The sequence below is a fragment of the Astatotilapia calliptera genome, chromosome 14 (genome assembly GCF_900246225.1).
Source record: "Astatotilapia calliptera chromosome 14, fAstCal1.2, whole genome shotgun sequence".
NCBI classification, from domain to species: Eukaryota; Metazoa; Chordata; class Actinopteri; order Cichliformes; family Cichlidae; genus Astatotilapia; species Astatotilapia calliptera.
The window spans coordinates 3,321,877-3,337,294 of record NC_039315.1 but is presented as its reverse complement, the minus strand read 5'-3'; the positions used below and the strand labels follow the sequence as shown (position 1 = coordinate 3,337,294).

The 15,418-nt window shown below is 43.9% G+C and overlaps 2 protein-coding genes and 1 non-coding gene across 6 annotated transcripts in view; 2 read left to right on the top strand and 1 right to left on the bottom strand.

Annotated features, from left to right (window-relative positions):
• Positions 1–4,209, top strand: part of aamdc (adipogenesis associated, Mth938 domain containing) — a 26,336-nt gene extending 22,127 nt beyond the window's left edge. For 3 of the 4 annotated variants that reach the window (XM_026191680.1, XM_026191681.1, XM_026191679.1), the window contains exons 2-4: positions 2,529–2,679; positions 2,767–2,862; positions 3,241–4,209. In XM_026191680.1, the coding sequence (XP_026047465.1) occupies positions 2,548–2,679; positions 2,767–2,862; positions 3,241–3,381 (369 nt within the window). In that variant the 5' untranslated portion in view covers positions 2,529–2,547 and the 3' untranslated portion in view covers positions 3,382–4,209. Of the gene's footprint in view, positions 1–1,424; positions 1,810–2,528; positions 2,680–2,766; positions 2,863–3,240 lie in introns of those variants that run through there. The other variant, XM_026191678.1, reaches the window with a different exon arrangement.
• On the top strand, positions 886–1,073 carry LOC113037052 (U2 spliceosomal RNA). The gene has a single exon (XR_003274557.1). It is a non-coding gene; the product is annotated as a U2 spliceosomal RNA (small nuclear RNA).
• On the bottom strand, positions 4,206–15,418 carry ints4 (integrator complex subunit 4). Its single transcript, XM_026191677.1, has 24 exons — positions 15,293–15,418; positions 13,850–14,044; positions 13,615–13,732; positions 13,425–13,531; positions 13,198–13,312; positions 12,906–12,991; positions 12,703–12,753; positions 12,520–12,608; positions 11,824–11,944; positions 11,419–11,490; positions 11,152–11,326; positions 10,494–10,699; positions 10,271–10,413; positions 10,059–10,174; positions 9,746–9,879; positions 9,408–9,574; positions 9,101–9,194; positions 8,935–9,015; positions 8,719–8,849; positions 8,568–8,627; positions 8,234–8,393; positions 5,674–5,817; positions 4,680–4,800; positions 4,206–4,564 (listed from the first exon to the last, which is right to left on the bottom strand). The coding sequence occupies exons 1-24, from the start codon at positions 15,344–15,346 to the stop codon at positions 4,374–4,376; spliced, it is 2,931 nt and encodes a 976-aa protein (XP_026047462.1). The 5' UTR covers positions 15,347–15,418; the 3' UTR covers positions 4,206–4,373.

Here is a 15,418-nt window from a genome sequence, read left to right as displayed (position 1 = left end):
GGGGGAAAAGGGGTACCGAACATTCCGTTAAAGTTAGATACGATTTTTTATGCAAATGTGTGTACGCTGTTAAAGAAGCCATATATTCATAAATGTCAGATATTGTTATGGTTCTGGTTAGCTATTCCATACCGGTTTTTAATTGGGTGGGAAAATCAGGGGCCGAAGGCAGAGACAAGACCAGAATACTTTCAGAGGATGGTTAAGTGGGGAAAGAGACATATAGAGTGCAGGGAGGTGGATACAATACAAAATCATAAACTTCTGTATAAAAAACTGGTGAGGAATGCTAACTACAACCAGGGGATAGTGAGTTCGGAAGTTTGGGAATACGCACAGGATAAGAGTTATAAGAATGTTTTGAAAGATTTTAATTGGATGCACCTACATAGGAAATTACCTGTAAGGACTACGATGTATGCACATAATTTGGGGAAGTTAAAAGAATGTCCGAGGGATAATTGCACAGAGGAAGAAACGATTGAACACGTCCTATGGGGGTGCAAATATGCAAAAAAGGTATGGGCTGGAATGAAGAGGAGGTATAAGGGACTAGAGGCTTTGACATATGAGGAAATAACTTATCTTAGGCCTAAGGATAAAAAGAAGGAGGAAAATAAAATACGTTGTATGTTGTTATCAATTATAAAACTTAAGATATGGAGGGCAAGACAGGGGTATATAAAGGGGGGGTATGAATGGAAAGAGATGGGAACAATAAAGGATATAGAGAGGGAATTTGAGGGGATATATCGGCATGAATTACAAAGATGGGGAATAGACACGATTAAGGACAGGTGGAAGGATTATTATGAATGATGTAAAAGATGCTTTTGTGAAATATGAAAAGTATTCAATGGAATGTTGAGCAAATGGAAATGTAAGATGGTGTTGTAAGTAAAAATAAAAAAGAAAAAAAATCTGTTCTTATCAGTTTAATATCTGATACGTCCCCTACCCGGGGACCATATATTAAATTGATTTTTGGAGCAGGGAGATGGAATAGGGGCTTGCTCCGTCCACTCCACGCATCGACCTGGTATTGCAGTATTTCCAGGAACGGTGCACCCCCCTAAACATGTGGAAAAACAATGCAAGCTTAACTAGCTACGTTCATTAGCAGTATTCGAGTGGATCTGTTAGTATGGTGCACCGTATCGTAAACATCCCCTAAATGTGAGTTCACTGGATTTTGCGTATGGTAGGGTGTTTTTATGCACAGCATAGTATATCAGTGTAGTATTTGTAGTTTTTATTTCAGTCCCCTTAAAGAGTCCATGCTTAGTCCACTAGTTTAATTCATGAATAATAGTTTCTGGTATCATAATTTTTTGGGCATATAAGATTAAAGTCACAGTTGCTGCTTTTCATTCTTTCTTTCTTTCTTTCTTTTTTTTTTTTACATTTTTCATGTTAACGTTCACAATACTTCTAACTTTGTGAATTAAGAAACTAGTTTTCAAAAGGGTGCAGACAGGTCACACAGGAGGACAGTTCCACATAAGGTGACATATTGTTGACGGTTTGTGTATTTAAAATGTTTCAGGTAATATTCCACTTTATTTGAGAGACTGAAACTGAACTGAAACCTACGAAACACACAAGCCTAAGGTCCACAGGTAAACTCAGGGTTGTGTGAGCTGTGCGGAAAACTTTATTACTAAGGCTGATGTTTCAGCTCCAGCACCCTTGATAATTAACAACCAATCATAGACTGACTGTTACAGCTCGCAGGTTAGTCCGTGTCCCTTTAATTACGGGAGGAAGAATGACTTGAGGGGTGTGTTCAGTGAGTTGACATCGAGACGGGTAAGCAGCAGCACAGACTTTAGCTTCATGTTTTCCTGTTACAGCCTAACAAACTGTTTTAAAAGGATTTCAGCTAGTTTGTGTAAATATTTTGTCTGGTACGGTTTGAATAGATGCAGTAAGTGAGTTTGACAGCAGGTTTATATTGGTTTGGAGTTAAAAGTGAGAAGTATAAAAATAGACCCAGTCAGCTCACGACTTACAGAAATGGCAGGACAAGGATTTTAGTTGCTGGCGATACTGAGTGTGTGTGTGTGTGTTAGTTAAACCCTGTGCAATCTATGTGTGCTAAAGTAAGCATCTAATTTGCCTGTGCTAAGTACACAGTTTGTACAGGGCAGCTTACATGTAATAATTTGATCTGATTGATCGAATTCTTGTATTTACACAAGTTATTGCTGTTAGGTGTTGTTATACACCTGTTCAGTATAAACCTCCTAATGAGTCAAACTTGATTGAATGCAAGTAAAAGAACTTTGGACCTGAAGTAGTAACTGAATTATCAGCAGCACGTTTCACGTAGGCCCTCTTGTTCTTGTAGTAGTCAGTTGTAGTTTTGTTATTGACCTGCAGGGGAACATTTTACAAGGGCACATAAATCACTCCTGCTGGTTGTGGCAAACTTGCATTAATGAGACCTTTCAGAGTATTTCGATGGCTTGTAAAAATCTTGTCACACTATTTCAGAAGCTGTGCTAACTGCTTATTTTGTCTTACAGCAGGTAGCCTCAAAGAAACATGTCATCTCCAGAGATCGCCTCGCTCTCCTGGGGCCACATGAAGGTGAAGGGATGCTCCTCCACCTACAAGGACTGTAAGGTCTGGCCTGGAGGGAGCCGAGCCTGGGACTGGAGAGAGACTGGGACTGACGTAAGTGAAACCAGAATCCAAATGAGGACGGACTGCTGTAAATTAGCTCTGAAGCAAATTTGTGATGTTGAGCTTTATGCTCCTCAGCATTACCCTGGAGTGCAACCTGCTGACCTAGATGAGGTGCTGAAGAAGGGAATCGACCTGCTGGTAATTGGCAGAGGCATGAGCGAGGCTCTGCAGGTAAAACAGACCAATTTATTCCTTTAAACATAATAAAGCCAAAATATAAACTATAGTTTGGTTGGAGTCTTAGCACCTTTGTTCTGTTTGTTTTAAAGAGTTTTTGCTTTCTGTTACTTTGATGTAATAAAACAGATCCCACGCTCAGCTGCTGTATGACCGAGTCATGTTGCACAAGCTGCTCCTATTAGATAAAGTATCACAAAAGAATGAGACTGCAGACTTGGTGGTTCATCCATTCAAATAATCTGGCTAATACGGTCGTTCTTTGGAGGCTGAAAGGCGATTTCCTGTGTGTGGATGTGGTTGGAGCGCTGATGGATCGATTAAGGAGCTGTGCTTGTCAGACTGTATTCACACCATCGTCTCCTCTAACAGGTTCCCTCCTCCACCCTGGACTTTGTGAAGCAGAAAGGCGTTGATGTAAAAGTCTTCCAGACGGAGAAGGCTGTCGCTGAATACAACAAACTGGCCGGCCAGGGTGCAAAGGTGGGCGGGGTTTTCCACTCCACCTGCTGATGTCACCCTTACCTTGCTGACATGGCCACCTGAGGAGGACTCTACAAGCTTTTTCACTGTAGAGAGAATATCCCACTGTGGTGCTGAAGCTTTGAGTTCACTGTGAAGATGCAAACAAGCTGCCGACTAAATTTTAGTCTCATTTGCATTTGTGACTTCCTGATTATGAAAACACAATAATGGGCATAGACTGATAGACTCTCCTGCTTTCTGTTGTGCTACAGGGCTCATTAGTTTTCCATGCTTTGCACATTAGAGAGCACTCTTTCCTTTACAGCCGTGTGCTTCCTGCCTGCCTTAAAAGCCCAAACTCATCTGCTGATGAATTCAGCACAAAAGAAGCCTTCAAACAACAAGAGCCACCGATAACAGTTGAAACAGAGTTTCTGTAGGTAAACGTGTGGAACGATTGTTGATCTTTGCCTGCAGCTGTTTCATGGCTTAGTCTCTGTCCACAGGCTCAGCAGGAGCCAATCACAGCATAGAAACTAGGTCCATTCACACCTGTGGCCATTTTAAAATCAGGTGGAGAGACCCGCACAGAGAGAACATCCAAACTGTGGTTGACACAGAGTCAAATCTTTAAGTAAATAAACATCTTAAACAAGAGAATTCACAAATCGAGTCACCTTCTCTCTGAGAAAAGTTATTTTAAAGGTGGTGGCAGAAAAGAATGTAGAGCATCTTAGAAAGCTCTTCTAGAGTTGACTTTAGATGCAGTCACATGTTATAAAAGCTGAAATGTATGGATGTTACCTGCTGTCTACACAGGGAGGAGTTCAGTTTGATTCATCATGTGACAAAATAAAAGTGGAGAATGAAACTTGACCACCTGACTTCTTCTTTATAATTGAATACAAAAAGCTTTTTCCATAAAACCCCGTCTTGTGCTTCCTACAGCTTGACCGTTAATGAGAGTGGTTTCCTGTACAGTTATAATTAGAGATGAACAGAAGAAGAAAAGTCCTGCACGTTAAAGCTGAGGCGCTTTGTTAGCGTCGTGCAGGCTTGGGCATGATGAAGACTTTAACGGCTTTGCTAAACGGAATCGTTCCCTCGACGGCGGCCTCTGCTGGCGGGAGGCTCTCCAAGCTCTCGCTCCACCCCAGCTTGGAAGGGGAGGTCAGGGAGGTTGAGGAGGAGCTGTAGGCCAGCAGGAGACGCACCTCGATCTGAGACGGCTCTGAGGCAGAGACACGAGGGGAGGAAACAAAGTGACGATGGAGCGAGAGTTTTTACTAGTTTGGATGCTTTATAACTTTATATTCAAAGGACAAAAAAACATGTTATTAACTGACCTGTCCACGCTGTGTGTGAGAGGTAAACCTGCGTGATGAGTCTGTGTCTGTGGGGTCCGGGCTTTCTGAAGTCTCCAGGTTTAGGATGGATCACGTGACTCTGGCCGTCTGGATACAGAACCTGCAGAGGCAGCGAGTAGTAAACATTCATGTTGGGTGTAAAATACAAACCAATCAGTGCTTATAAGACTGGATGATAACCGGCACAGCCTGACTTAAGCTGCACTCGCTGGCAGGTTTGTAAGTAAGCCGAGCCTGATGTCAGTGGCTCAAACCACGCTGAGCTGGTTAACAGATGTTAAAACACTTTCATAAACTTTGTGCCAATAAAGGTGAGGCCTCGTTTACATCAGTGGGGAAACAAAAGCATGTCTAGCCACAACTGCTGGAAGCACTAGAATATACCCGCAGTGTGAGAGCAATTAATTTGTGGATGAATGGAAGACTGTGGCCATTGTTTTAAACAGGTAATGCAATATTTTTGTTAAATACCTTAAAGCTTAAAACCTACACGCTCAAAACTTTGTGTGTTTTGGTCTTTTATCCACACATGCACAGTGTTTTAGGACAGACTGACACTTTAGAGAAAGATTTTTGTCTTGCAGTGTCAAAGGTGTGCGCCTTGATCTCTTTCAGATTCGGGTTAATTTATTAATCCAACATGTTTACAGCTGACCCACACAATCTATAGTCTTTAAACACTAATCACAAACACTTACATGTCGAGACAGAGATCGACAACGAGGTCGAGAAAAAAAAATATTAAAAATAATTTGAATAACAAGGACAAATGCCTCAAAATCAACAATCAGAAAAACTCATCTGAATGACCCCCGTCACTGTTAAATGATCTTATTGCTGACAGACTGTTCGCTGTTTGCAGGCCAACACTTCTATAGTCAGATCACCACCTGTTGGTTTGGCACTTCACAGCAGTTTTGGGGGGGATTCAAGTAGATGAAGTGATTTCTTTCTGGCGTCACATCAAACTGACCTGAACTTTCACCGTGTTCTGGGGGTCCTGGACGTGCTCCAGCGTTGCATCAATGTCTAACGCCACCACCAGGCCAGACGTGAACCTCAGAGGGTTGTCAGACTCCCCCGTTGGTTCAATGATGGTCGCCGTCGCCCGATGGATCTGATGACCAGCAATAAATTAAACAAAACTCAAACCACACCACCGCTGCAGTCTCTGAGGCTCAAAGTTCAGGAACTCCGCCCATAAAAATGCAGAAATCTTTTATTTATAAATGGAAATATCAGGTGGAAAAGAACATTTAAATTAAAACAATGCATTCATGCAAATGAGATTTCAAGAACTAGTTTCAAATATAGAGTGGCTCCAGCTTTGATCGATCTTTATTCTGAAAGTTCACCTCTGTAATCTTATCGTGACATCTGGAGTCTGCTGCTGTTTTTAGATCGCTCCATGTCTCAGTCTGACCTGTTACACATTTATGATTTATAGAGATGGCACCATACCACTTTTTAATGTCCGATACCGATTCCAATATCATAAATTTGGATATCTGCCGATACCGATATGAATCCGATATAGTGTGTTTTGTAATCAATAAAACAGTTTATTATAAATATCTTGCTGCATTTTGTATAAGTTCATACTCAAGTTTTAAAAAACAAGAAAACGAAGCTACTCTGTTATACCTGTATGCAAAAAATACTGTTCAGCAACACTGATCAATCTAATAAACGTAAACCTGCACCATCCCCCATTCTGGTATTTTAAAGAGTACTTACCTACCTCACTAATAGGGTTGCCAACTCCCAGCAAAAATATTAGGGAACCACCCCCCGCCCCGATGTAATCAACTTTAATTTAATGCAAGTGTAAAACAAATGCACAGAAATTATTTATTTTTCTACAATAATTAAATAGATTCATCATCTTTCTTCAACAGAATTGCAGACTGCACAGATGGTACTATGGCTTAGTAGGGTGTATATTAGACTTATTAGTTACTATTTACAATAATGGATTTCTATACATTTAATCAGATGACCACGTTTGTTGTAAGATTCAGATAATTATTTATTCAAAGTTTTTAAATGACATAACAAAGAAAAGTATTTCTTTGTGCCCCCCTTTCCCAGTTAATGCCCTATCGGCCCCCCTGACAAAACTTTGCTAGACCCGCCCCTGCACAGTTACCAGCCTTCAGCTACGTAGAAAAGGATCCTGGTGTTATTTGTCTCTCAAAAACAGTTCATAACTTCCCTTCAACTCATCCATGTCACCTAAAAGGTAAACCTGTTTCTCCATCACCTGTTCAGCTCTGATGACTCAGTAAGTACATCTCCTGGTTTCATCCTCATGTTTCCCTCTCACCACATATCCAAACCGACATCATGACCAGCAGCTTTACAGCTGTGGCTCCAGCAAACATCAGCTGATACTAGAAATGAATATTAAATAAATTCTAACAACAGCTGATCACGCTTAAACGTGCTGCTGTTGTTTATCCGCTGGTCTCCTCTTTCTAGTGCAAAGTGGGCGATAAACAAACAAGAAAGACGGACTTGCGGCAGAAAAGCCGATCAGCTGATCATTGATCAGTTTCATGTTTGAAGTAATAACAGGAGAGGAAGGGGGAGTGAATGAGAGAAGTAGATGCAACTGCGCAGCAAAGACACAATAACTCCAGCTTCGTGTCTATATTTTAATTCTAGCTGAATTACGGGACAAATCGCTTCCTTTTCACCTCAGTATGGAGCTCCGATGGCCAGTCCAGCTGTGGCTCAATATATCAGTTGTTAAGCTTAACGTGGAAATACTCTGCAAACATTCAGGGATGAACTTACACACTTGCTTTACTTCTCTGGGATAGTTTTCGCCGAGATGAAACGCCGCGGTTAGGAAGCATGTAGCGAGGCTCCAAATGCTCCAACAGACCGCCGACAGGTCTCGACAACAGCCGCTCTGTCACGTGACACATACTGCTCCGATGCGCCGAGCTGGGTTACGCCAAGTAGCGCGTTTTGTGTGTATCACACCGATACGTAATATCGGATCGCTCCATCTCTAATAATTTCATCACTTAAACTTAAAGATAAACTTTGAATGTGAGAGATTATAACTGGAGGTAACAGCTGGGTCTCCGGGTCAGGCGTGAAACCACGAGCGTGCTGATGTGAATTAGACAAATTCATAATTTGAGTTGTGCTTTGATGTTTGAGATTTCTGAGTGAGAGTTTGGTCAAGATGAATAAAATCACCCCAAATTAAGCTCAAGTTGAAGGGCCACTCTTATTTTGAAAGTTTAGTTGCTACCACAGCCCCAGGGTGGGCGGGTCACTGTTGTTCTTGGTTATAATCTGCTACTTCAGAGTCAACTCTATCATGTATGTAAGCACTTGGTTATGTGCATGCTTGAGAGCGCCTTATAAAGAGCGATGTGTAATAACTGGTTTAAGAAAGCCTTCCAAAGAGTCACTTAAACAGAAACACTGGGAGACGAGCTTGAAGGAGAGATGAGTGCTGTATGGATTTCAGTCATGAAAACTCGTGCTGTGATGCTTCAGTGTTTTCACCGCACCTGTTCGGGCAGTCTGAGCTGCAGCAGGCCGCTCTGTCTCAGGGTCGTTTGCAGGATTTTCACCAGCTCCACTGGCTTACAGGACGACAGGCGCGGCATCAGCTCCAAGAGCTTATCCACAAAACTGTCCTGGAGGTGTGGCAGCTCGGTCAGAAACAGCCTGAGGGAGGCACGAAACACCGACAGCGAGTCAGGACAGTCAGGACAGTCCGACGCTGTCCTTTGCATCGATAACACACAGACCATCAACAGATTACATGAATCTCCAGCTGATATGGACTGAGCCGAGTTCAACTCTCACTGTCTGAAAAAGACAAAGAATGAAAAAACATACCTCTGAAAAGACTCGACATCCTGCAAAAACTTCTCGCAGCTGCCGATGAGGAGATCCAACCTGAGGAGAGACACAGGCTGGGAAGTATGTACAGAATGTGTGTGTGTGTGTATGTGCGTGCGCGCACACGTGTGTGTGTGTGTGTGTTTACCCCTGTCTGGTGCGAGCAGTCAGGACGAGCTGCAGAGCTTTGGCCTGGAGTCGAACATGATGTATGGTGGCCACCTGTCTGCTCTCCAAGCCGCTGTACAGAAACTCCAGCTTGTAGGTTTCCTCCAAGATCTACAAACACAGTCGCACACATCACATGATCTCACTGTTGCTGTTACAGTGTGTGTGTGTGTGTGTGTGTGTGTGTGTGAGAGACCTGCTGAGCCGCTGCTGTGGCCGTGACGTTTTGTTTGAGGCACAGAGGGACGGCCATGTTCCACAACTTCTCCTGCAGAGCCTGAAGAAACGAGGGACAGAGCTCTGAATCTGAAGAACAGGTCTGTTTGCAGACACTCAGAACCGCAGCAGAAACACACTCCTACCTTCATTAGCAGCAGCTGGCAGCGCAGGTATGTAGCACAGAAATCAGCAGCTCCAGCAAGCTCCGTCTGCAGCTCGCCGAGCCGCAGCAGGTCTCTGCAGACACCAGTTAACGACTCATTTACTCACAAATAACAATCACATCCCTACAGTTACTCATTCAGGATATCAGGAAGTCTCATGATCTGATGTTTGCAAGTAAAAAACATCGGAGGGATTTCTGGCATTCATTCATAAAACATGTTCAAAATGTGACAGCACAAATCCTTCCTGCGTGCTTCGTGTGCACACTTCACTGTGTGCGTTTACCTTGTGGTCAAGTCCAGCAGGTCCTGGGCTCCAGGTGCCTCCAGGTTCTGGATGGTGCTGACCCTATTGAGACTTTGTTGAAGGAAGAGCTGAGCAGATTCCACAGAACCAGAACCCGGACCCGAGTCCACAGAGTCGAGACCGTACACCTGCTTCCTGCCGGGCAACTAAAACACAGAAAGTGACAGGAAGGACCGTGAGCGTGACAACCGTGTTTTCCAGGTCTGACGGACAATTTTCTCAGAAACATAATTGAGAAAAAAAAATCAAGCATCCCGACTGTGAAGCGGCTGTTAATGCTGCTAGTTTGTAATGTGATGCAGTATTTCAGTTCTCACTCTTAGCGGCGGGACGAGGTGGGAGAGGCTGTCCCTCAGGTAGGCGTAGTGTCTGAAGGTGTGGTCGGAGAACAGCGCCGGCATGGTGGGGCACGACTTGGCAGCATTGAACACCAACACCAGGACGGCGATATCTGAGATCAACGGAGTCAAGGAAGAGGAAACGCAGCGCACAGCAGTAGAGGAGAGACAAAGCAGCCAAACTGCACCAACAGGTCATAATGGATGACCTGCGAAGCCCCTCGGTGGGTGGCGTTCCTCAGGTTCCTGCTCCTCTGTGTGTGTTTGAGATCTTTAGGTGTGTGAAGGATACAGGCCGGGTCGTCCATGTCTGGCTCTGGCGTGTCGAAATATGGATGTGTGCTGAGCAGTTCAGGAACGAGCGGTAACACCAGCGTAGGATGGCGGGATCCCAGGAACTTCAAACACCTGAAGGTAGAAAATTAAAAAAGAAATAAATAAACCATCAGCTTAACTCATGGCAGCTCTGCAGAGTTATTTATACACTGGGCTGTAGACTCTTACTTCCAGACAGAGTTGCGGTCGGTGGGATACTTGTTCAGGTTCTTGAGCAGCTCCAGCAGAGCCAGCTGGATGCACTCTTTAGTGGAGACGTTGGTGTAACACAGTAATTCATGGAGAGCTTCTCTGATGTCTCGAGACGAGTCCTGTGCACAGACGGTGAAAAGTCAGACACAAAAACATCACTCGGGGTTTGTGATTCCAGATCGTTTCCCTGCTCTTATACCTCCAACACGGCTAGCACCGTGTCCAGCTGGTCCTCTCTGAGCGTGATGTGGGTGGAGATTTCTCTCAGCACGTGGATGGACTGCAGCCTCACTTCCTCGATCTCATCGTTGAACATGTCGACCAGGAAGTCGAGACATTTCTCGGCGAAGCTCGGAGATGACCGAGCGAGTTGGCACAACGCCTCCACCGCTGCAATACGAACCTCTGAAACAAAGTTTAAAACACCAGAAAATATTCAGCAAAAAGAGAAAAATGAATCCTCAACAGAGGCTGGAGACAGAAAACAGCATTTACTTCAGTCATTCAACTCTTTATATCTGCAGACACTCAGCTTCATTTTGTCCACTGCCACACCACACCATTTCTTTGGAGCCAGACGTGACCACATTTAGACGTGCGGGTGGAGTTAATAGTTAACGGTAGTAAGTGTAGTTAGCAAGCTACAAGTATGGAATCTATGGATGCAATGCACAGGCAGAGTTACCTGCTATATAGCAGTCTGTGCATCACAGCAGGTCTTATCATTTGGCAGATAATTATTTAAAACAACATTTTAAAGTTCTCTGTAACCTCCTGAGACATTTATGAGAACATTTAGCTGTAGCAGCCTGAACTCAGTGAACGTATCATCCAAAACTCTGCTGGGTTTCCTTTACCAAACATCTCATCCTCCAGGCCGTGGACGAAGGCTCCGCAAGCCCCCGAGGCGATGAGGTTGACTGTGTTCGTGTCCAGTTTCTCCTTCGGGGCGTCATCGGCCCACTTCCTGCCAGAGGAGAACTCTCCGGAAGCAAAGAGCTCCTTGGCTCGTTCATGGGCTGTGCGCTTCCTCTGGATGGAAAAGAGGAATAAAGGAGAGTGAGCGGAGCTGTGCCGATAAACATCACTTTGCTACAGACTGTCAGATAAAAAAATTAACTCACCCTGAGGTCTGACATCAGCTTCTTATCCAAAGTTTGCTCCAGGAAGTGAGGACTGACCTGCAGCATCGAACCCTGACACACGAGAACATAAAAGCTTCACTTTAACACCATTTGCCTCACACACACACACACAGTTTCTTTCCCATCATTAATCTGCAGGCATTTTCCCACTTAATGAGAGCAAACTCAGTAAAGATTGTAAATATGTGGATTAGGTAAGATTCCTGAGTGGTGGGTGAGCCATCCTCAGTGATGCATTACATCGTTTCTACAGTGATATGAGGACACATGGGTCCACCTGTGGATTCTTCATGTGAGGACTTCTTCTAGGTTTGTGTCCCGTATATCAAACTGACTTAATTGCTGATGATGTTGTTGTTGTCATGGAAGACTTTATTTACTCACCAATGTTTTTGCGGCCTGCACCCGAACCATCCAGGAACCATCGCTGACCATGTGACTGATCTTACCGAATGCGTCATCAACCAGCCGGATCTCCTCATTGGATGATGGGATGGGTACAATGCTGATTGGACAGAAACATCAACAAGCTACAAATCAGAAAAACTGGAGAAATGTTGCTTACAAGCAAAGTTTGTATCCAGAAGGAACATGAAAATATAAAAAAACAAACATTTATGAACGGCAGTTTTTCCAACAATACTGTTTTGTGAAAAAGTCAGAGTAAATGTTCTGGATAAACCATAATCAAACCTACCACTGGAAAGAATAACACATATACTGAAGGTTAAGGGACTTTTACTTTATTATTCATCTTTTAGCTGTAAATGATGTTTTTAAAAGGGTTTGGACCTAACAACACTCTGCTGGAATTATCTGTTGCACAGAAAAGCTGGCAGCTTTCTGTTTTGTTTTATTTTTACTTCTTCTTTCGAGAACATAAGTAGCCTTGGGCTAAATATAAAGTCGTCGCACATGGAAGTTTCATGAAGGTTTCTGCACTTCAGCAGAGACAGTGCTTACAGACAGCAGTTAGGATTTATCTTTTCAGACATCAGTCGTGGTTTCTGATCCAGAGAGCGGAACAAACTCAACAGCTACACTGACTGAAACTGAGTATGAGAATCCGGGTCTCCTCACCTCTCTGGGTACAGCTGACTGAGCACCCAAACCATCTGCACTGCTGCAGAACGGACCTGCTCATAGTCATCTGTGAGCAGCCTGCAGGCCTGCAAACACACAAGAATACATACAGAAGGTTGGATTAAACATCTAAACTACAGTGGGAGTGCAGTAAGCTGTGAGGACGTATTCTGCTCGTACCTGATCATAAATAATCTGATGAATCTTCATCCCTCTCTCATGCAGCTGCAGCTGGAAAACAAACAACAGCACAGAGAGCAAGCAGAGTTATTGAAACCTGAAAATAGAGTGGGTTGTTTTCCTTAAAGCTCACTGTGCTTGGTTCCTAAACACATGAGTCTAGTGCTGGTTGCAGTGCAGGGGGGGTTACAGGGTTTTCCTACCATGGCTTTGAGGGCTGCAGTGCGGACTCTGGGGTCTTGGTCTCCAAAGTAGTCGCTGATAATGCTCTGGACATCCCTCAATCCTCCTAGAGGCAAAATAGCAGGCCGCCATAAAAACCATCACACAGCAACTCAAAGCACAATAAATAATGACACATAAATACGTTTTGAGGATTAAACTAAATCAGACATCAAATTTAGATACAGAAGGATGTATTGATGGATTTACCTCTCTGTATTTTTAACATTTTAAGCTTTAGGTAAAATAAATACAATAAGTATGTATACAAACCTAAGGATGTGCCCGCGCCCTCGTTTTCTTTTCCTAGGGGAGCGTCCACCATGCCGAGACATCCCAGGAGCTGCAGGCACTTATTCCTCACCCCAAAATACGTATCAGAGAGATGCTAAGAGGAGAGAAGAGAAACGAGGAGGACATTTACTGGTTTGTGCAGAAAGTCCTGTTGAATTTGTAATGACGACTTCTGTGTATGGACTCTGAATAAGTGTTTGTGTCACCTTGTAGGCCACCTCTACGAGCCTCAGTCTCAGTGCAGGACTCTCGGGCAGCTGTGTACCAATGATCAGCAGGGTCTCCAGCAGCTGGGCGAGAACTTGATGGGACTCTGAACACACAAAGAAACAAAACAGTTTGCTATGAAAGTTTCTCTGAGTTTTGGAGATGGATAAATGTTCAGATGTGTCGTACTCTCATTGCTGAGCGTGTTAATGGCATCGTCAACGATGCAGTCGGGGCTGAAGCCCTGCGTTTTAGAGAGCAGGCCGAGCAGAGAGGCAATCTTCAGCCTCACAGAGTTATCCGTCTCCTGGAAGAAAGAATCGTCATCATTAGCAGTTTGACTTTTTTTTAGGACACTGGGAATTCTGCTCTTATCAACTCTATTTTTAAAAAAAGGAGAAAAAAAATACCCACAACTCTTTACCTTGTAGTAGTGCTCCAGCAGGATCCTGACCACACCCTCCACGCTCTCTGCCTCCACAGGCTTGCGTGCAAACTGCAGCAGGTACTGCAGGGCATCGGTGGAGTTGGTGGCTTTACAGAGGTCAATGTGGAGAGCGGCAGACTTACTGGGTTTGGACAGACGCAGCTTTTTGGCTGGAGTTTCTTCATGTGGAATCTGTAAGTGTAAAAACACAGTTGCAACTACAAAAAGCATCTAATCTCCTGACATATAATCTTTTTTTCTCTAACTGGGCCATCTATTCTTTTTGACCATATATACTAAGAGCTACTGTCCATTTATCCATGTTCTCCTGTGTTGTTTTTGTTTTTTTAATCCAGGTCACAGGGGCAGCAGTCTAAGCTGGGATAGCCAGACCTCTTTTTACTTTCACCTCCTTCAGGTCTTCTGGGGGATACTGAGGTGTTTCCAAGCCTGGGTGTTCGCAGGGGTCTCCCCCCAGTGATACCTGCCTGAAACATCTCACCCAGAAGGCGTACTAAAGCTTTCCCAGTAAGAAGCTCAAACCATCAATTGTCTCATTTTTCTCTCAGTTCCTCGCTCCATCTCTAGAAACAGCTCATTTAGGCCACGTATATCTGCAATCCTACTGTTTTGGTCACCACCCAGGTGAGAGGTCATGCTGACAGGTGAGAGTAGGAACATAGTTCATCCAGTAAACCAGCTGCTCCTCTTTGATCACTACAGACCTTTGCGTTGTGACCATTACTGCAGACGCTGTTTAAATCTCCTGCTCCGCTCTCCTCTCACTCATCTCCAAGAAGCTGCGACGCTTAAACTTGTAGTTTACACTGGTAACCTCAAAGGCAAGTTAACCCTTTTCTGTCTGAGAACCGTAGCCTCGGACCGTGAGGTGCCAACTCTCGTCACACTAACAACAAACTGCCCCACTGCGAGCTGGATGTTGTTGCTTAATGAAGCCACAAGATCCACAAAAACGAATGACATGACGCATAAACGGCTAATAACAGCACTGCTTCGAACAGCTATTACAGTTTCCTCTTACTTTGGCTATAAATCCTCTCTGAGAGGAGCCAAAAGTTCCTCTGTGCAGGAAAAACTCAGAACATGCGAACGAGCTCAGTTAGCGGATTAATGATTGACGTGAATGCTAAATCGGATGTAAACAACTCGGTTTCTTTTTGAGCTTCCAAAGCGTAAAATGCCACTGTCAGTGGATACTGTGCTATACTGTGTGTAAGAATAAAAGCACTAAACAGAATAAGTTGTGCTTTTCCTCTGCACTAAACTCTCAGAGGATCCATGTTGTGTTGTGACTGTGAGCGGCTATCTTTTAGCATTAGCTAACACGGTACTTGGCGCAGAATTGTAACATTTAGCGATTTCTTTAACGTTTAAACTCTAAGTTTACAACAGCTGACGAGACGGTTATAATGTGCTCACCTGTACAACTTTGGAAAATTCCTCATAAACTCGCTTTTTCAGATGTGCTGCCATGTTTATGAACACACAGTTAGCTAAGCGTTTCCATTCAGCAGCAGGATAAATTGTCCCTTTACAGTTTCCGTA